This window comes from Colobus angolensis, unplaced genomic scaffold (genome assembly GCF_000951035.1).
Source record: "Colobus angolensis palliatus isolate OR3802 unplaced genomic scaffold, Cang.pa_1.0 Scaffold10, whole genome shotgun sequence".
NCBI lineage: Eukaryota > Metazoa > Chordata > Mammalia > Primates > Cercopithecidae > Colobus > Colobus angolensis.
In genome coordinates, this window is record NW_012110919.1 from 17,662,047 (window position 1) to 17,684,577 (window position 22,531).

The window sequence follows — 22,531 nt, forward strand, 5'->3', positions numbered from 1 at the left end:
CTTCAGGGTTTGCATTTTTTAAGCACAAAAGTAATTTTGCTTTTCTTATAGGGATCCCATAGTGCCCAATGCAGTGTTTTATGTACATAGTGATGAATATTGAAATTTTTTTGTAACAGGGCTGGGCACAGTGGCTCATGCCTATGATCCCATCACTTGGGGAGGCCAAGGCGGGTGGATCACTTGAGGTCAGGAGTTTGAGACCAGCCTGGCTAACATGGTGAAACGCCATCTCTGCTAAAAATACAAAAACCAGCTGGGCATGGTAGCTCATGCCTGCCCCAGCTTCTTGGGAGGCTGAGGCAGGAGAATTGCTTGAACTCAGGAAGCAGAGATTGCAGTGAGGCGAAATCACATCACTGTATGCCAGCCTGGGCAACAGAGGGAGACTCCGTCTCAAAAAAAAAAAAAGAATTTTATCTAATGATAGAGAATTACATCTCCAGCAGAGGGCAGTATGTTCCCATGCATCCAAAGGACTTTTTTTTTTTTAGAAGGTTTTATAGACCCTTGAAGATGCATAGTACTGTTTTCTTTCTACCAGAAATTATAAATTAATTATAATGCATATAATCTTCTATCACTCATGGAAAATACATGACTAGACCCATGCATACATTAAAATCAGAAAACATATTAAGTACTGCTTTTTGGCTAGATGATGAGTTTAGTAAGACAGTTTTGCCAGGCGCAGTGACTCAGGCCTGTAATCCAGCACTTTGGGAGGCCAGGGTGGGCAGATCCCAAGGTCAGGAGATGGAGACCATCTTGGCTAACACGGTGAAACCACGTCTCTACTAAAAATACAAAAAATTAGCTGGGCGTGGTGGCGGGTGCCTGTAGTCCCGGCTACTCGGGAGGCTGAGGCAGGAGAATGGCGTGAACCTGGCAGGCGGAGCGTGCAGTGAGCCAAGATCACACCACTGGACTCCATCCAGCCTGGGCAACAGAGCGAGACTCCGTCTCAAAAAAAAAAAAAAAAAAAACTTTCTTCTGTCAAGTTTGTTTAACATTTATATTGTACATCTATACACACATTTGCTTACATACACACAACTGACTTAAATCCTTTTTAGAATAGGGCTGTAAATTAACACTATGCATATTTATGTAACCAGTAGTTGTGGTTTCAGACTTCTCCCTTTCTGATTATAAAGGCATTCCTTGCATTATTTAAATTTAGAAAGCCACTTAAAAGTATATCTACATTTTTGGATATATTTTTCCAGATCATTTTCCTGTGCTTCTGTGATATACACATAAATTTTTATTTTTTTCACTTAACACTGCATTATGAATAGCTTTCCCTGTTATGGATCTGCATCATGATTTTTAGTGACTGTTGTGTAGAAGTTGCATACTTGTGGTGGAATTTACTTAACCACTTTCCTCTAGTGGGGCATTTAGGTGTCATTTTTTCCCCAAGGCTTTACTCTTAAATACAACCGTCGGATGACTGTTATACGTACCTGTTTATGCATGTTGCTGATTGTTTTGTGAGACTTTATTCCTAAGATTGGAATTTTTTTTAAAAAAACTTGGTACATGTTGCCAGTTATTTTCCTGAAACGTATCCACTACATTCTAATCAGTAAATATTTTAAAATTTTTAGTTTGGATAAATGAGCTAAATATTTTGGTCATGAATGATCACTTTTATTGGTCTCCCACAATAGGTATGTTTTAATAAATTGATGGGAATTTATTTGATAACCACTGTTTAGACTTTTCCATCTGGGAGGCCACATAGAGTATTGGATATCTTAGAATCAGACAGATTTAGGTTGAATCCCAGCATCTGCACTTATTAGCTGTGTGACCTTGGGCATAATTTCCAGTCTCTTTGAAGCTTGGATAACTCATCTATTAAGGTGAGAAGTTTGAGAGAGTTGCAGTGAAGAGCAAACAGGATCATATATTTTTTGAAAAGTCCTGAAAGGGGAGTGCCCTTTTTCTCTCCTTACTTCTCTTTAGTCAGAAACCCTGGGAAGACACACGGGGATACCAGAAAAGACACATCATTTCTCTTTGAGTGTTGTGTGGCCCTAACACAGACCTTGACAGTCATTAGGACTTGATGGTTGTTGATTGTAACCAACAATTGGCTGAAAGTGACAGGAACAGCAGGGTTTCCAGATTCCATGCTGAGTCTGAATATGACGGAGAAAGCTTTTAAGACATAGATCAGCCTTATTTATGGACTTGAATCACTACAAAGGTTCTCCTGCCCATGAATCTTCCCCACTTTACATTTTGTATTCCCAAGTATGCAGCCTGCACTTATGATGGCATCTGTAGTTTGAAAGATTTTACAGAAAAGAAGATCAGATTTCAAGGGTACTTGGCAGTGTTTTCTGGAAACTAACTTATATGGAAATTTATCTTTTTTTTTTTTTTTGAGATGGAGTCTCTCTCTGTGGCCAGGCTGGAGTACAGTGGCACGATCTCGGCTCAGTACAACCTCCGACTCCTTGGTTCAAGCGATTCTCCTGCCTCAGCCTCTCACGTAGCTGGGATTACAGGCACGCACCACCACGCCCAGCTAATTTTTGTATTTTTAGTAGAGACGAGGTTTCTCCATGTTGACCAGGATGTTCTTGATCTCCTGACCTGGTGATCCGCCCACCTGAGCCTCCCAAAGTGTTGGGATTACAGGCGTGAGCCAATGTTCCTGGCCAAAATTTATCTTCTTTAAAGCAAAACAGTCACAAAGTTAGAGAGGGCAGTCACAGTTCTCTTATTACCTGCTGGGACTACTGTGAGTAATAATAGATAGAGAGGGCAGTCACAGTTCTCTTATTACCTGCTGGGACTACTGTGAGTAATAATAGATTGATTTTGGTCTGCTTTAAAGAAACATTAGAGATTTCTGAATAGTAGATATTTTAAGAAGTTATTTCCTTTCCCACCTTCACACAGTATATTTCAACTTGTTACCATTAGTGTGTGTATCAGTCTCTTCTGCTCATTAGTATTCTTTGTTTTTGTCTTTAAAAGTCACACTTTGTAGATATCTAAAAAGACCTCATGCCACTTTTTATAGTGCACCTCCCCTTGTTTTTGTTCAGTGGTATTGCTGATTTCTAGAGTGTAGGGGACCTGCTGAAATGTATTATCTCTGCTATGTTTTCGTAAGGTCATTAGGTAGGATTTACTTTTGACTTATTAGGAAAAATGATTTCAGATATCTGGAGTACAAAGAGGTCCATATAAAGCCAGTTTTCAGATGTCTAAATTATGTCTTTAAAGTAAAATGGTTCAGCATTTTGCTGTCGTTTCCATAGCAATATGTCATTTATTTGTGGCTGTGACTACTGAAGGCTAAATAGTCATAAAGTCAGTTCGGTCTTTGCAGCTGGTGTGCTTTGATGATAACTTGACTGAGTTATCGCCCCTGTATTTAGTGACTTGATATAGGAAGAGTTTAGTCCTTTTAGAGCAAAGTTTTGGCAGTAATCATGCTTTCTGCACATATGGTGTCATTTACCATGTGCTTGGCATATCTTTGTTTCATAGCTTAGAAATATTTGGAAGGCCTAAGCAGTCTGTTTAGATCCCTGTTAGGACATTTGAGAGTTTTATGCAGTTATAAAATTATCACTTAGGTTCAGCACCAGGACAACTTGAAGTGGCAATCCATACGTCAAATGAGGAAAGACCATTTCATTACAGGTTGAGCGTCCCTTATCTGAAATGCTTGGGACCAGCAGTGTTTAGGATTTCAGGGTTTTTTAAAATTTTGGAATGTTGGCATTATCCTTATCCTTATGGTTGAGCATCTCAAATCCAGAAATCCAAAATCTGAAATGCTCTAATGAGTATTTCCTCTGAATGTCATGTCTGTACTCAGAAAGTTTCAGATTTTGAAAGCTGATCATGGTGGCCTGTGCCTATAGTACCAGCTACTTTAGAGGGTAAGGTAGGAAGATTGCTTGAGCCCAAAAGTTTGAGGCGATAGTGTGCACTGCAGTTGTGACTGTGAGTGGCCTCTGCACCCCAGCCTGGGCAATACAGTGAGACCCTGTCTTTTAAAAAAGTTGGCTGGGTGCGGTGGCTTTGGCCAGGTGTGGTGGCTTATACCTGTAATCCCAGCACTTTGGGAGACTGAGGCGGGTGGATCACTTGCAGCCAGGAATTTGAGACCAGTCTGGCCAACATGGCAAAACCCCGTCTGTACTAAAAACATACAAAAATTAGCTGGGCATGGTGGCAGATGCCTGTAGTCCCAGCTACTTGGGAGGCCGAGACAAGAGAATCACTTGAATCTAAGAGACAGAGGTTGCACTGAGTTGAGATTGCACCGCTGTACCCCAGCGTGGGCGACAGAGTTAAGACTCTGTCTCCAAAAAAAGCAAACAAACAAAAAACAGCCAAAAAAACTCTCTCCCCCTAATTTTTTTTTTTAAGTTTCAAATTTTAGAGCATTTTGGATTTTCAGATTAGGGAAACAACCTGTGTTACTTAAACACCAAAGAAAGGAATTCTGTTCTAATATCTGTGACTGGCTACTTGCAGACCAAAGAGAAAGTGTAGATGGTTTTACATATATGCCATCACCATCAAAGTAAATGCAAGTCAGTGTGCTTGAGCTAAGAATAATCTAGTTTTGTTTGTTTAAAAATTAGAACCGATAATTTTTTTTAGGATGGCTATCTTTTAATCCATGGAAGGCTAAGTGTTTTAATGAAATTGTGTAATTTTTAAATAGTGGAGCTTATTTCTAGTATCCATTTGAATAAATGTTTCCATATCAAATTGGAGGTTAAAAAAAAAAGACTGCAAAAACTATAGGAAAAGGTTTGCATCCTGAGAACTTGTTTGCTAAAAAAAGAAAAAAACAAAAAACAAAAAAAGGAACAAAACAAATTGTACATTTAAACGAATTGTTTTAAATTCAGATAGTGAATTTAATTCTGTTAGTTATCTGTGCTGTTTAACAAATTATAGCACAGCTTCTGTTAGTTGGGAATTTAAGACTTGCTTGGCTGAGTGGTTCTGGCTTAGGGTCTTTCATGAGCCAGGATGTCAGCCACAAGCCAAGCATAGTGGCATGTGCCTGTAGTCCCAGTTACTCAGGAGGCTGAGGCGGGAGGTTCGCTTAAGCCCAGGAGCCTGAGGCTGTAAAGCACCGTAATTGCACCTGTGAATACCCACCTACTTCAGTCAGGGCAACATAAGCAAGACCCCTTCTCCCAAGAGGAAAAAAGAAAAGATATCAGCCAGGGCTGCAGTTATCTGAAGGCCGAACTGAAGTGGGCTGGAGGATCTCCTTCCAGGATAACTCACCCCCATGGCAGTTGACAGAAAACTGCAGGTCCTCATTGGCTGTTGGTAAGAGGACATAGTTCCTCACCACTGGACCTTGCCACAGACTGCTTGTGTGTTTCCATGACATGGTAGCAATCTTCCCCCAGAGAGAGCACTCTCAGAGCAAGCAGGCAGCTGTAGTGCCTTTTATGACCAGTCCTTCAAAGTCATCATACGTGCCACCTTCACATTTTTTCTGTAGAGATGAAGCATTGAGCTTAGCCTACACTTGGAATAGGGAATTAGTCTCCACCTTTTGAAGGGAGTGTCAAAGAATCTATGAAGGTTTTTAAAACCACTGTAGTTGGCCTAAAAGGGACATGGGATCTATTCAGATTCCCCCCAAATCTTCAAAACTTTCTATAAGTTTACATTGGATCCTAAAGTATCCAAATCAAATTTATAGAATGCAGATCACTGAAGGTCAAATGTAGAATCAGAATTTTGAGCTGGAAGGGATCTGGTTTTTCATTTATGCAAATGAGAAAACAGAGGTGAAGAGGTTGCATGACAGTGGTAGTTGTAATGTCTGTGTCTGTTGTTGGTGTTATATTAGGACGAACACCTCAGATCTCTGGACTTTTAGATAGATGCCTCTGTTGTACTCAGGATAATGTCCTGGATGTTCTGCACTGGAACTTGGGATTTAATTTTCCCTTCCTTTCTCTTTTGTGTGGAGAACTGAGAACTAGGGCATCAACACTAACTAGACAATTATCCTCTGGTTTTGTCTTCTCTACAGCTGAAGGAAGAATTTTAATGCAAACATAACTTTTCCCCTCACTTCTAAGAAGTAGACTATTACTCTTCCAAGGGAGATTTAGTGAGATTATGCTGTGTTCCTTGATATGGCAAAATTCCAGGCAAATGTGTGAAGGAGTGAGCCCTAGTACCATATGGAATCTACAAAGACCTACGTTGCTGCTGCCACCTTGAAACACTTAACTTGGTTTCTGAAACCTCTTAAGTGCGTTCCCACTTTTTTTTTTTTTGAGACGGAGTTTTGTTCTTGTTGCCCAGGCTGGAGTACAGTGGCGCAATTTCAGCTCACTGCAACCTCCACTGTCCGAATTCAAGCGATTCTCCTGCCTCAGCCTCCCAAGTAGCTGGAATTACAGGCACATGCCAACACGTCTGGCTAATTTTTGTGTTTTTAGTAGAGATGAGGTTTTGCCACATTGGCCAGGCTGGTCTTGAACTCCTGACCTCAGGTGATCCACCTGCCTTGGCCTCCCAAAGTGCTAGGATTACAGGCATGAGCCACCATGCCCGGCCCATGTGTTCCAACTTTTTAAAAGTCTCCTTTGAAACCTGCATGAAGTTTGATTTGATATCTCTAGGATAGTGAGGTAAAACATGTTTTAGGAAAAATTCTTTTAGCCTAAATATGAGTGATTTGACAGTGCTCAGAAAAATTAATTTTGTGACAAGACTGATTGGGGTTCTGCTTATTTTCAGCAATGCATCTTTTCCGATTCACTGCCTTTTGGCTGTTTGTCTTTACAGTTTGCCTTTGTAGTCATGACCAGTTGTCTTTACCATACCTCCCAGCCTCCTTTTTTTGTGATGAAACTCTTAGAATATTTAAAAATTTTAGCAGATAGTACACATGCAAAAAATGTTTGAGAATGTTTGTTTTCCACTTTCTAATCAAAATATCTGTTTCAGGTTTTTCTGCAGCTTGGGCAAGGCTGCCAATGCCAGATGGCACCGTTTCTGAGAGAAGAGCTAGCTTTTGCTTAGAAGTAATACCCACAAACAATGCCAAATTAGCATAAGCAAATGTCAGTGAGTTAACACAAAGCCAACACTCTTTCTATCTTTTCTTTTCTTCCTAGGCCATGGGTGTTGAGAGTGACCAGGAAATTGTGCAGATGATTGGAACAGAGGAGCACGTGATGGCTGCATTTGGGCCCAGTCTGGAAGAGTGCCAGAAAGCTCAGATTTTCACACAGATGCAGGTGTGTCTTTTCATGTCGTCCTTTGCTATGAAATGGAATTAGAGACTTAATGCCGCTCATTGATAAAGCTCATCGGATGTGATGGCTTTGGGCTCATGGATGTGGGAAAGGTACTGGGGAGATGGGAAGAGTGAAGTTTCTTTAACTCACTTTTGTCAGGATTGGAGGAGGAGTTTCCTCAGACAAATTAGGAGCCTATGGTACCTAACTTAGAATAGGGATATATGGCCAAGAGGTGTTTATTTTTATATAATAGCAAGTACTATTTTATTTTTCCTTATTTGCCTGAGTGATAATATGTTTTTTTAAACTATGGCAATTCTCGTGTACAGGGTGTGTGTGTGTGTGTGCATGCATTTCTCTTTTATATCTTTTTTTATGCCCTACTTCAGTTGCTTTAGGCATTCAGTTGTATGTGGTTTCTATTTCTTTTCCTGAATTCCCGGTGCTGCTTTGGACAGCAAGGAAAACCCGGGATCAGTCCTTTTTACTGCTGCAGAGCCTTCATTGACCTGCTCAGGCACTCCTGGTTGGACCCTGGGAATTTTAGGACAAGACTCAAAGATGAAGATTGAGAAATACACGCGCGCACACTCACACACACACCCCATAATAAAAATAATTGCACTTCCCTTCCCACATGGAGGGAGCCCTACCAGCCATACTTAGGATTTTAGTCCCATATTTGCAAGTGCTTTCCTAAGTATAAATCAAAGGTAACATCCCTCATAGCCATCCTGGGAGGTGGGAATTCCCTACTATAGAATCACAATAAACAGTTCTTACCTATCCACATGTACCTTGTCTGTTCTGTGGGTTACGTATGACATAGGTAAATTCCAGCCTGCTTTTTTTCTCTTCACCCAGGATGTTTGTAGAGAAAGCATTTCCCGCTTATATCTGTTAATATGTATTCTGAAATCAAATCAGTATTGATATTTTTGTAGACTACACTAGATATTTAGAAAGATTGAAATAGGTCAGTAAATATATAATTCCAAAGCACAAATCAGTAAGGATTATTCTCATCACTGCCTTCCTCTTTTTCTACAGTTAGTTAATAGTTGACTGCAGTTACAGGGCAGGCAGCACCAGGAAGGGTGGTTTGGATTTAGGAGATTCTATTTTTAGCCTTTATCAAAAATGAAATATTTGGTAGGCATGAATCTTTGTTATACACTGAAGTTATATTGTCCAAGGGTTCCAAGAACGTGAAGAGAAAACATTAAGAAATATCCAGGAGGCAGAAAATGTAGAATCTACCCTGCAAACAGGAATATTTGGTTCCATTTTGGGAGATACCCTATTTTTTAATGCTGTGTAGTACCCTACAAGAGCAGTTTACCTTAATGGTTTCCCAGTGGCTTCAATGAAATCCATTATGCATTTTATTTCAAACATCATCATTGGGGTCAGATAACCCTAGCATTGTAAAGCTGGGTAGAGCCCAAACAGTAGGTTGGAAAATCATTCATTTATTTCTGTTAAATAGGTTCTGACAGAAAATTTCAGCTAATTAAATCAGATCAGATTAGTGAAAAGATGGCTGGAAAAGATGGAGGGAAGTTAACATAAAAAGACAAATGTTCCTTTTTCTCGAAAGGGAAGTATAACTTTGAAAGTGCTTGTACTCTGTATGCTGGATTAAGGCACATATTAGCTATTGAAACTGATAAAAGGATATAGAGATGCGAGTAATCCAAAATAGTTGGTATATAAAACATACATTACCAGTTACGAAAACATGAATATTCTATGCTATTCTAAATGAAAATGTAGTAAGTACACTTTGTATTAGTCTGTTCTCACATTGCTATAAAGAAACACCTGATCAGCCTGGACAGCATGGTAAGACCCCATCTCTACAAACAATAAAAGTAAATTAGCCAGGCGTGGTGGCATGCACCGGTGGTCCCAGCTACTTGGGAGACTGAGGCAGGAGGATCACTTGAGCCTGAGAGGTCAAGGCGGCAGTGAGCCATGATTGTGCCACCCCAGCCTGTGTGACAGAGTGAGACGTTGCCTCAAAAAAAGAAATACCTGAGACTGGGTAATTTGTAAAGAAAAGAGGTTTAATTGGCTCATGGTTTTGCAGCCTGTGCAGGAACCATAGCGGCCTCTGCTTCTGGGGAGGCCTCAAGAAGCTTCCAGTTATGGCAGAAGCCAAAGGAAGGGGCAAGGCGTCTCACATGGTGGGAATGAGAGCAAGAGAGCTTGAGAGAGGAGGGGGTGCCACACACTTTTAAACAACCAGATTGGGAAAACTCACTATCAGGAGGACAGCACCAAGGGAATGGTGCTAAACCAGTCATGAGAAACCCATCCCCATGATCCAGCCACCACCCACCAGGCCCCACCTCCAACGCTGGGCACTAAAATTTGACATGAGATTTGGTGGGGACACAGATCCAAACCATATCACACTTTGTTTTGTATAATAGAACTTTGGAAGATGTGGCACTTTAATGGATTGCTTAAAACCTGTGGGGTTTTGTGTTTTTGGCCGGGCACGGTGGCTTATGCCTGTAATCCCAGCACTTTGGGAGGCCGAGGTGGGTGGATCATTTGAGGTCAGGAGTTCAAGACCCAGCCTGGCCAATATGGTGAAAACCCGACTCTACTAAAAATACAAAAATTAGCTGGGCATGGTGGTGGGTGCCTGTAATCCCAGCTACTCGGGAGGCTGAGTCAGGAGAATTGCTTGAACCCAGGAGGCAGAGGTTGCAGTGAGCCAAGATTGTGCCACTACATTCCAGCCTGGCTGACAGAATGAGACTCCGTTTTTTATGCCTCCCTTTGTAGTCTCTCTCACATTTCTTCTGTTCCTGAAGCCTTCTTTCTGTGTTGTTCATGTATGTTTTACACCATCGTTGTCTTGGACTCTAATATATAGAGAAGAAAGTATTAGCTGTAGTGAGGGATAAGAGGCACTAGGCGTGTCATCTTGACCTATGTATCACAAGGGATACCCTCCTCACCTGTGTTCCTCTATTTCCCCCTCAAACAAGTGAAAAATTGTAGCCTTTTTCACAAGGAAACTAGAAGGTCAATCTTTATTGAAGACAGCTTAGTTTGGGGAAAACTGAACTGCCTGTCTACTCACGGTTCCTGCCAACTGACCTACTTTCTTCCTTTACTTAGTTACTACTTACTACTAGGTCACTGCAGCAAGCATTTTCAGGGTTTTAATTTATCTTACACTCTAATGGCCTTTTAATGGGAAAGATTTAGATTTGAAGTCCAAATCTTATCATGGGATGGAGTTTCATTCAATTCCAAACACTGTACTAATCACTGGGAGTCAAAGAAAAAGATGACGGAATTCCCACCCACCAAGTCTAGTAGGAAAAACATACATGTAAATAGATCATTAAAACATAATGTGATATGAACATGAATTAAAATATGCAATCCTGAATGCATAAGGAATTAAAACTGCAGAGAAAGAGGAGTGGGGTTAGGAAAGCCTTCGGAGAGGAAGTGATATCTGATCTAGGTTTTGAAGCATGAGAAAGGAATACCCCAAGCAGGTAATTGGGCAGGAATTCCAAAATAATCAAAGATCCCAGCCTTTTCTTCTGTTAAACTGAAAGTCTCTTTTATTTATTTATTTTTTTTTAAGTTCATTCTTGGCCAGGCACGGTGGGTCACACCTATTATACTGCCACTTTGGGAGGCCAAGGCAGGATGATCACTTGAGGCAGGGAGTTTGAGACCAGCCTAGGCAACATAATGAGACCCTGTCTCTACCAAAGGTTTTTTGTGTTATTGTTGTTGTTGTTGTTATTGTTGTTGTTTTAGTTAGCTGGGCATGGTGGCATGTGCCTGTAGTTCTGTTACTTTGGAGGCTGAGTGAGGTGGGAGGATTGCCTGAGCCCAGGAGATTGAGGCTGCAGTGAACTGACATCACACCACAGCACTCCAGCCTGGGCAACAGAGGGAGACCCTGTCTCAAAAAAAAAAAAAGGTACATCATTGTTCCAAAATAATAAGAACCACATACTCCTCTTCTTTAAACACTGTTGATTAGGAAAAATTTCAACATATATAAAGTGCAAATAATGGTGTTATAAATGCTCATGTATCCAATGCCTACCTTCGGAAGTTGTCAACACCCTTACTTGGTTATTTTAAGTAAATTTATGTACACTAAAATATACAAATCTTAATTGTATGATTTTACAAGATACAGAATATTTCCTTATCACACAAAGTTCCCTCATGCCCTTTCCTGGTCAATCTTCACCTCTACTCTCTGATTTTTTTCCCCACTATTCTGATTTTTGCACTGTAGATTAGTTTTGCCAATTACAGAACTTTATATATGGAATTAGGCATGATAAATTAGTGATTTTTGCACCATAAGTTAGTTTTACCTATTTTAGAGCTATATATATGGAATTAGGCCGTATATACTCTTTCGTGTCTAGCTTCTTTTGCTGAGCTTATTGTCTGAGATTCATCCAAGTTGTTTCTTTTTGTTCCTTTTTATCTCAGTTATCCATGTAGTTCATTTCTTTTTATTTCAACATAGTATTTCATTGTATAAATATACCACAGTTTATCTGTTTTCCTATTGATGGACACTTGGTGTGTTTTTCAGTCTTTAGCAATTATGAATAAGACTGTATAAACAAATCTTTATGTGGATGTGTGGACATGTTTCATTTCTCATGAATGAATACCAAAAAATAGAATTGTTGAATCAGAGAGCAGATATGTATGTAACTTTTATATATACCTTGTTCCAAAATGATTGTAACATTTTGCATTTACACCAGCAGTGTATGAGAGTTCTTTTTTTTTTTTTTTTTTTGAGACGGAACCTTCACCCAGGCTGGAGTATAGTGGCATGATCTCCACTCACTGCAATCTCCACCTCCTGGGTTCAAGCGATTCTCCTGCCTCAGCCTCCCAAGTAGCTGGGACCACAGGTGTGCGCCACCATGCCCAGCTAATCTTTTTGTATTTTTAGTAGAGACGGAGTTTCACCATGTTGGCCAGGCTAGTCTCAAACTCCTTACTTCAGGTGATCTGCCTGCCTGATTACAGGCATGAGCCACCATGCCCAGCCTGATAGAAAGTTCTGATTGCTTCATGTCCTCGTAATATCTGGTGGTGTCAGTCTTTTTAATTTTAGCTGCTGTAATGGGTATATAGTGGTATCTCATTGTGGTTTTAGTTTTTATTTTTATGATAACAAATGATGTTGAACCTTTATGTGTTTTTTGGCTATTTGTATTTTCTTCTCTGTGAAGTGTGAGCCAGATGTTCATTTTCCTTAGTGAATTTTCTTGTTGTTGTTGAGTTTAAGAGTCCTTTTAAAAACAAATCCTGGATGTAACTAACTTCCTTGTCAGCATTATGTATTTTCTCCCAGTCCTTTCCCTCCCTATTTGTTTGCTTAATTCTATTTTTTAATTTTGAAAAAACTTAGGATTTTTTTTATATGTTTCACTTTTATATTTATTGCTCTCTGTGTTCTGTTTAAAGAAATCTTGCCTACCCCAAGGTTAGGAATATATTTTTCAATGTTTTCTCCTTGAAGCTTTATAGTTTTATTAATAGTTTTTATGGTTAGATCTAAAATCCATCTTAAACTAATTTTTGTATTTGTTGTGAGGTAGGGGTTGAGATTAATTTTTCACTTTATGGATAGTTGTTTCAACAACTTTTATTGAGAAGACTTTTCCTTCCTCATTGAATTGCTGTGATACTTTTGTCAAAAGTCAACTGATCTTTTAGTATGTGTTTATTTCTGGACTTTTTATTCTCTTTCATTGATTTGTCTATCCTTGTTCCAGTATCACACTATTTTGATTACTTAGCTTTGTAGTTAAAATCAGGTAATATAATACTCCAACTGTTTTCTTTCAATATTGTTTTAGCTACTCCAGGTCCTTTGCATTTCCATGTAAATTTTAGAATCTAAAATTTTAGAATCTAGAAATTTAGAATTAGTCAGTTTTTGCTTTTTAAGCCTGCTAAGTGTATAATTAACAATTATGAATGTATTGGTCAGTTTGGAGAGAATTTTAACATTAAGCCACTTTTAATACCATTGAATCATCCAGTCCACGAACATGTCATGACCCTTAATTTATTTCGGTTTTGTTTTCTCTCAGCACTGTTTTGTAGCTTTCAGTGTAGAGGTCTTACGTGGTATGATTCATTTTTGAGAGGAAAAAAGTACTACTATAAAATTTACCTGTGGTTTTCTCTGGGTGAAAGATTGATGACTGCTGTATGTCTATACACAACACACACACACACACACACACACACACACACACACACACACATTTTACTTGTGTCTGTATTTTCTAAATTTCCTACAATGACAATGTATCAATTTTTTTAGTAAGAAAACAAAAAATAAAAAGGGAACCAGTGTATTAGGCAGTGTGCTATGCTTTTTGTCACTGATTTACGATAAATGTAGATTTTGGACTAGACCCAGTATAGCTTTCTCTATAACCAGGGTCTTTATCTCTTTTGCTCATAGTGTACGTGTGGTTAGGTGCTTACTAAACTACCTCCAATGATGTTATTCAAACGTTATTACAATCTGTTTTTTATAGGCATTAAAATATATAGGCAACAAAGTAAGAAGGCAAAGGATGTGGGGAGGTGGACCAAAGAAAACCAAAATAGAAGAAGCAAGAGAGCTCCTGGCTTCCACCATTCTGACCCATGTCCCAGTGAGTAACACTGTTACTGTGAATAAGGACTGTGAGATCTGTGAATTCCTGTTAAAGAACTGTGATAAGAGTTTACCTCATTTAAAGTCTAATTCCTCCAGAGAAAATTCTAAAGAGGACTGTACTGACCCACCAGAAATAACCTTCCGTTATCAGCAGTTGATTTATACTCGGAGAATGTTAGCTGTATCAGCATCATCATGTTTATTCTCTTGTGGTTATTCTTTCAGTCTTAAAATGTTGTTATTTTATGTTCATACATATATTAGTACTAGATTTCTACTGCTACTAGATTTCATGGTTTTGAAGGACAAAGATGATGTCTTACATGTTTTATAAATAAATTAAAATAAGCTTACAGTGCCTTGTCCATACCTATTTTTTATTGTATGGTAAAATTGCTTATGTAAAATACGCTTATGCTTATTGTATAGTAAAATATGCTTCATGGTAAAATATGCGTAACATAAAGTTTACCTTTTTACATGTACAATTTTCTGGAGTTAAGTACATTCACACTATTGTACAACCATCACCACAGCAGATAGGTTTAAAAATGCTTACTGAATGAGTTCATCTTCTAGACCTTGAATTTTAAAGTTCACATTATCCAGCCTCCTTCACTTACTATGAAGATTCTCTGATCCAAACATGCTAGATGAGTTGCGTTGTCACCCGGCTGGTTAGCGGTAAGAGTAAGGGCTAGAATGTATCTTCTGACCTTGGACTAGTATGTAGTATTTACTTTTTATTAACTTATTAAACAGAGATCAACCATATTGGCATGTGGGATGTTGGCAAGAGGCAGCCCTCAATTTTCTTCCCATTTAATGTTATGTTTTACTAAGTTATAGAGTTATTATTTGTTAGACTGTCTTGTTAACTAAATAGTCTGGTTTGTAATGAGTTACCATGTGTTCCGTCCATGAATAATCTTATTTAAGGGTTGCAAATACGACCTTCAGGGGCTGACTGTAAAATAATGGAAGGTCAAGGGATCTGTGGAAGTCGAGAGTAACCACCTGAATGCATCCAGATCCGATTTTTCTGTATTAAAACACCCTTCAATCCAAATAATATAGGTCTCTCATTCTGCCCCTTGGCTACCATTTGTGCATGTCATTGATTTAATCTAAAGAATTAGAAAATTTTGAATGTTAAAGCTAGGTCTGAACTGAATTTTAAGCTCTTTTGGATGATTGGAAAGAGTCTGAAACTTAAAATAGCAAAAGTGAATAGTAGAAACAACAAGGGCTTTTGGAGTCTGAGACGTAATTGTTCAAATCCTGGTTTCTTACATCCTAACTGATGAACTTTGAGCAAATCTGAACTTTTCTAAGCTTCAGTTTTCTCATCTGTATAATAAAAGTAATTCCCGCTTTCTCGCACGGTTCTTATGATGATTCAAAGATATAATATACGTAAAGCTCTGTATTTTCCACAGCTCCCCATGTAGCTATTAAGCTACGCTTACCTTCATCCTATAACTGAGAAGAATGTTGGGTTAATTAAAGAGCTTTAGTTGATAGAGTCCTGCCGATATTAACGCTTGTTTAGTTAGACTGATAAAGACACAGCGGGCGCGCAGTGGCTCACACCTGTAATCCCAGCACTTTGGGAGGCCGAGGCAGGCAGATCACCTGAGGTCAGGAGTTCAAGACCAGCCTGACCAGTATTGAGAAACGCCATCTCTACTGAAAACATAAAATTAGCCAGGGATGGTAGCACATGCCTGTAATCCCAGCTACTCCGGAGACTGAGGCAGGAGAATCACTTGAACCTGGGAGGCGTAGGTTGCGATGAGCCAAGATCATGCCATTGCACTCCAGCCTGGGCAACAAGAGTGAAACTCCGACTAAAAAAACAAAATTCATACTTTTCTGTGGTTGCATGGAACCTAAATGACCATTTTAAAAGCTTGGTTATACATAATCCAGGGAGGAATAAAGTCAGAATAGATGGATCAGGGAAAAGATCTTTGTTTTCCAGAATTGTTTTGGACAGTATTTACCTATGTGTGATATAAAGGATGATTTTCGTGATACAGGGTCTTTTTTTATGTGAGTAATTATGTACTTACTAGAAAGAATACAACTAGCATCAAGAATACCACATAGTGGTATATGTGATTTTATGGTATTATTGCATAGGATGAAACTTAGCTTAAAATTGGTTGTTTAAAGATGAGTAAACATGTTACATAAATATGTATAACAGAGATATTTGTGATGGTGGATATAGGTGTGTCTGTGTAGAGGGAAAAGCATGGGCAGATACTCAGTAGTTCTCAGTGCTTGTCCTTGGGGGCGGGCCTCCAGAGGCCTTTGTCTTGGTATCCTGGCCTTTCAGTTCCTTGGGGTCTGTGGTTCCCAAAGAGCATTCCATGGACTAGTAGCATTGGCATCACAGGGGACTTGTGAGAAATACTTAAACTCTACCCTAGACCTACTGAATCAGAAACCCTAGGAGTGGGTCCCAGTAATCTGTGTCTTAGCAAGCCCTCCAGATGATTATGCATGCTAAAGTTTAGAAACCACTGCTCTAAGGGTGATTAGGCTCCAAGATGCCTAAGTTCCAGACCACTCTTTCCTCTAATGTAGTATTAAAAGGTCTCCAGAGTTCTGAAACAGGCAACAATTCTGTTTCGTCATTCCGAGTTCGTTAGTCCTCTTTTCTCCCCCTCTTTCAGATAATCCACAGGTTAGTATCCCACAAAGGAGTATCTGAACTACTCTAAGCGTTCTCCCAGAAAGTGTTACCAGCTGCTGAATTGAGAGGATCCCCACTCACCATATGACTGTGGGAACAGTGCTAAGCATTAACTCATTTCAATTTAGACCTAGGGTTTTGCTTTCTAGCATATAGTCATTAAAAAGGGGAGTGAAGTAAGTTAGGGTTCAGTCCCAAGGGGGTGATGGACTGTACCTCTAATCAAGAAGTGGCATTATAAAGTTCAGTAGGGGCATTTTCCACAAATATCCATATTTATTTCTACTTATAAATGTCTTGGGAGAATCTGCCAGTGTTTATGCAAAAGGAAAATGTGAAATGGGTTTTGTTGAAAATTGAAAATTTTGTTAATGAAAGTTTGCTTTATTTTTCTCATTAACAAGAAAAATAACTACAACTAGAAGAGTTGGATGTTCCATGTAACTTATCACATTAAGATTAGAACAATAAAATGTAAATTAGATGTGCTTAAATGGAGGACCACACAGCTTTCAAAATAGCAATTGAAAATGTAAATTACTTATAGCTGCCTAGACACTGAGTTTTTCTGCTTGGTATTGTAGTAACTGGTGTTATGATTGTGGAGGTTTTTTTTTTTGAGGATGGACAAGAGACTTTTCTTTTTAAATACCTTCTTATTGATGGACAAGAGACTTTTCTTTTTAAATACCTTCTTATTGATATAATTGTTTTGTGGGTACAAGATAACAAAGTAGCTTTTAGGGCTACATTTTCTTTTACCACATTCAAACACATTTCTTTTAACATATTCCAAAGTTCTCAGTAATAGAAAGAGAGTAAATTGACCTAGAGGAGAAATAAAACTTCCTTTGAAAGAAAATGGAGTTTTTGAAACACATACAGAATTCTAACATCCTACATTATTTAGTGGAATTACTTAGCAGCAACAACAAAATGTATGAAGGAGAATGCCTGCTTTTTTTTTTTTTTAATGCAATCTATTGATTTATTGTCATAGTGATAAACTTAATAAAAGAGATTTCATTGGGATTTTACTAAATGATTAAGGTTAAGTAAAAAGGAAATTTTATAATAGTATGTATCATCTGTGGAAAAGCCTATAAATACTCCTTGGAATTGGCAGAAGCTCAGGCTACGTTCTCAAAATTTGCCTTTTTAGATGTAGTGAAAGGATCTACTTCAGTTTTTTTGCCTCTCCAAACAAACCAGTGCACTTATTTTATCAATTCTGAGTCAACTTACTGATTGAGCCATTCATTCATATGGGTTTCAGTGTTTCTGCTAGAGAAGATTGACTAGAACATTTGCTACAAATTCATTTCTCTGTTCATTCATTCAGCAGGTATTTGTTGCATGCCAGACAACATTGTAGTACGGTTCTTATCACTGCATAATAAACAATTCTAAAACATAATGGCTTAATGCAACTGTTTATTGTATATCTCATGATTCTGTGGTTTGACTGAGCTTAACTTAAGGAGGAGGAGGGAGTTCACATTTTAGGTCTCTTATGAAGTTGCAGTCAGACAGCAGCTGAGGTTAGAGTCATCTGGAAGGTCACCTGGGCTGGACATTCCAGATGGCATCTTCACTCATATCTCTGACCCCTTCTTGGTTATCCATTTCATTGGGATTTTACTAAATGAAATGTAGCCTCTGTCTCTGCACAACAGAGTGTTTTGGACTTCTCATGTAGCGTCTCAGGACTCTAAGAGAAAGGAAAAGGAAACTGCCAGTTGACTTAAAGGTTAATTCTGGAATTGGCCTGGTATCATTTCTGCTGTATTCTCTTGGTTAAACTAATTATAGGCCAATCCCAAGGGAGTGACAGATTCCACTTTTAATGAAGAAATGGCATAAAGTTTGTAGGAAGGGAAAGAGTTGATAGTAGTCATCTTTGACACAAAGGTACTCACAGGTACGGAGGACAACGATGAAAAGTCATCTCAACTCAGTAAGTTTCCAGACTACTTGAATTTATTTGAATGGAGAGAATCATAACAATTCAGTATTTTCTTAAATGTTATAATATTGATACTTTTCTTGAGGTACATTAAATTTTAGTGTCCATTTTCTCAAAATTTTTCTCCAATTTCTGACTTACAGGTTAAGGAATTCAATTTCCGAGCCAAATGTATCTATACTGCAGTGATGGTGCGAAGAGTAATTCTGGCCCAAGGAGATAATAAAGTTGATGACAGAGATTATTATGGGAACAAGCGACTGGAATTAGCAGGACAGGTGATTTAATTATTTTATGTCAAAAATCTTTCTTTAATGAAGGTTAATTTGGTTTTCATTTCGCATAAGAGGAAGAAACATCTGAATGAAATATAGTTTGCATGTTTGAAGGCAAACATTTCATGCCTGACTTATTATCTCTTATAATTCCTTTAACTGTAAAAACATTAATTCTTTTTCTTTTCTTTCTTTCTTTTTTTTTTTTTTTTTGAGACGGAGTTTCGCTCTTGTTGCCCAGGCTAGAGGGCAATGGTGCAATATTGGCTCACTGCAACCTCCGCCTCCTGGGTTCAAGTGATTCTCCTGCCTCAGCCTCCTAAGTAACTGGGATTACAGGCATGTGCCACCATGCCTGGTTAATTTTGTATTTTTAGTAGAGATGGGGTTTCTCCATGTTGGTCAGGCTGGTCTTGAACTCCTGACCCCAGGTGATCCACCTGCCTTGGCCTCCCAAAGTGCTGGGATTATAGGTGTGAGCCACCACGCCTGGTCTAATTCTTTAAATGTTAATAGTACATGAGCTATATCTTTTGTTGGGATGTTTACCCTCATTCTGTATAATATACAAAGTGAAGTAATATCATTTTTAAGTAATATCACTTTAAGTAATATCATTTATTTAGTTAACAAATATTTACTAAACACCTATTACGTTCTAGGCATACTCCTAAGTACTAGTTATATTAGAGGAAGTGAGACAGACAAAAGCCTCTTTTCTCTTACTCCTTGTAGTCTCAGTGGGAGGGAGAGAGACAATAATCAAGGAAACAATTCCCTGATTGTTTTGGTGACATGGTAGAGGTAGGTTAGTGAGGATATCGCTAATCTCATTTTAAGTCTTAGCTGATAAATGACATTTTATTTCAAGAGTGTGTGTATCTTTCAACTGGCTAGCAAGCATCCACAAATCTTTGGTTAGCAAGTATCTAAAAAGCTCCAGAAATAGTTTGCAATTATTTTCTTCTATTCTGTAGGTTGCTTTTTCACTTTCTTGACAGTGTCCTTTGATGCACAACAGTTCTTAATTTTGAAATAGTCCTATTTGTCTATTATTTTCTCTTGTTTCCAGTGCTTTTGGTGTCATATTCATGAAATTATAGACAAATTCAGTGTCAAGAAGATTTCCTGAATGTTTTCTTCTGAAAGTTTTATAGTGTTAGCTTTTAAGTTTAGGCCTTAGTTTAGGTGAGAGTTTTGTTAGATGTACATTTCTAGATTGATATTTATTATCTCTCACCATTTACTAGTTTATTTGTTTTTGTTTTTTTACTTTAGGCAAATATTTCACGTCGTTCTGCCTCAGGTTCCCTATCTGTAAAAATGGGGTTCATGCCATGTACCTTATAGGATTGTTATGGGATTAGATGAATGATGTATAACATACCTTGAATGGCACAGAACCATTGTAATTCCTTCATAGGTGTTCTGTCTTGTCTCTCTAGGTGCTTTTAAGATCTTCTCTTGACTTTTGTTATTCTGCAGTTTTCTTTATGATATGCCTTGGTGTGAATTTCTTTTATTTATTTTGCTTGGTATGTGCGTGTTCCTGTTATCCCTGGATTAATATCTTTAATCAATTCAGAAAAATTCTCAGCTATTATCTCTTCAAATGTTGCCTATCCTCCCTTCTTTCTATTCTCTTTTTCAGATTTTCCAATTAAATGTGCTTTAAACTCTCATTTTTTTCTGTATCTCTTAACCTCTGTTTTCTTTTTTCTATTATCTTTGTTCCTTTACTGCATTCTATGTGATTGTTTTTCTAATTTAGCTCTTAGTTCATTTTCTATCCAGCCATGTTCAGTAATTGAGTTTTTTGTTGTTTACTTTTATAGAAGCCTTTTTCATATATTTTTGGTAATTTGTTGGTTTTACATTTTATGATGAAAATTCTCAAACATTCAGAAAAGTTAGAATGATTTTGTGGTTATTTTGATCATCTTATTTTGTGTATATTTTTTATTTCTCCATTGATTTACATAGCTTTTTTTATTTCATATCAGAAAACTATATTTTAACATCTAGAATCTAATATGCCATTAATTATAAGGTGGACCACTATTTTTATTTCCACTAAGAAACAAAACACATCACCAGTTAAATTATGACACAGTGCTAAGTGTTAAGATGTATCCCATGTTCAGGAAAAAAAAAATTTCCAATTAGTGAAATATAGTAATTCCAGTATCTAATGTTCTAAAGCTGCTGAGTTAGTTGTTTTTGATTACTCTTAAAGTAGATTGGTTCCTTGTGAGTTCAGCGATCTTTATTTATGAACTCATATTTAATTGAGCTCAGATTCTGGGTGCCATACTAGGGATATTTTCTTTTGGGGATATGTATTTTCTTTTGCAGGGAATAGTGCTGACCTGGAACTTCTAAGTCTTCTTACATGATTCTGAGGATTTTGAGTTTTAGGCTCACTCCTTCATCTTGTCACTGAACTTTGATTTAGTCTCCAGGTCCCTAAGCTGATATCAGTATTTATTCTCAGGGCAACTCTGCCAGTTGGATTTGCTTATTGCTCCCTACTCCCTACCGTGGCTTCACCTCATTTTTTAACTTTGTGACTCTTGGAGCTAGGGGTGGTTAGGGGAGAGGGTACCTTGGAATTTTCTTATTCTTCCTGCAAGCCCAGCAGTATGTGAGAAGCATGTTTTATCCAGAATCTAGTCATATTGTAGTAACCAGACTCCTCAGAGAGTCTAACCTAGTATGCTCCAAGCAGCAGAGGTCCCTTCATTTTCACGGTAGACTTGAAGCTTCATGAGGACAGATACTGCATCTTTCTTGTTCATCTTATTAAACTTTGCAACTAATAAGATGCCCCAGATATAGTGTCATCACATATTTGTTGTAGTAATGAATCAGTTAATTACATGTTCTAAAATAGTTTACTTTAAAGCCCCTTTGAATTCTGATATTCTTTCTTCATTGCTGTCTTCATCAGTTAGCAGTGCCATCTACCCATGCTGCTGAGCTAGGAACCTCTGTGTCACTCCAGACTCTTCCTGTTCCTTCAGTCTACACATCAGGTTTGTCAAATCATCAAATCCTGCTTGTGCCATTTCCTAAATGCATCTCTAATTTATCTCCAGTGTAACTGTTAGAGCACAGGCCTTCAACTTCAGTGTAACCTCTTAATGAGCCTCTCTGTTCTTAGCTTCACCCCAACTCCTTTCATCTTCCACCTTGCTAATGAAATTATTTCAACACACAAATACGATCTTCTCACTCTTGTGCTTAGGCTATTTGAATGGCTCCCTTTCTGAAAGCAGTGAGGTCACTACAGTGAGATGTGATGTGGTTAATGGAAGATGCCAAGTTAGGGAATGTGTCAGCCAAATCATCTTTTAGGAATTTAGAGTCTGTTGTTGGTGACAGTTCTTAGGAGATCAGTCTGTGTGGCTGTCATAGAGGGATGATGGTATGGTTGATAAGAAGAGGATGCCAAGTTTCCATAATAACTAAAGATATGGTAACTTAGGGATATGGTTGTATACAGCACTGACATGCTCTTAATTAGAGGTACTACTTCCTGAGTCCCCTGGAATTTTCCCAGGAGATATATATCTGTGAATGATACCACGCAGCCTAGAATGAGGTTTTGCA

At 38.3% G+C, this 22,531-nt stretch overlaps 1 protein-coding gene across 2 annotated transcripts in view; it reads left to right on the forward strand.

Moving 5' to 3' along the window:
* POLR3B (polymerase (RNA) III (DNA directed) polypeptide B) overlaps positions 1-22,531 on the forward strand; it is a 137,749-nt gene that overhangs the window by 27,204 nt on the left and 88,014 nt on the right. For both annotated transcript variants that reach the window (XM_011935532.1, XM_011935541.1), the window contains exons 10-12: positions 7,146-7,268; positions 13,850-13,969; positions 18,788-18,922. In XM_011935532.1, coding sequence (XP_011790922.1) covers positions 7,146-7,268; positions 13,850-13,969; positions 18,788-18,922 — 378 coding nt within the window. The remainder of the gene's footprint in view (positions 1-7,145; positions 7,269-13,849; positions 13,970-18,787; positions 18,923-22,531) is intronic.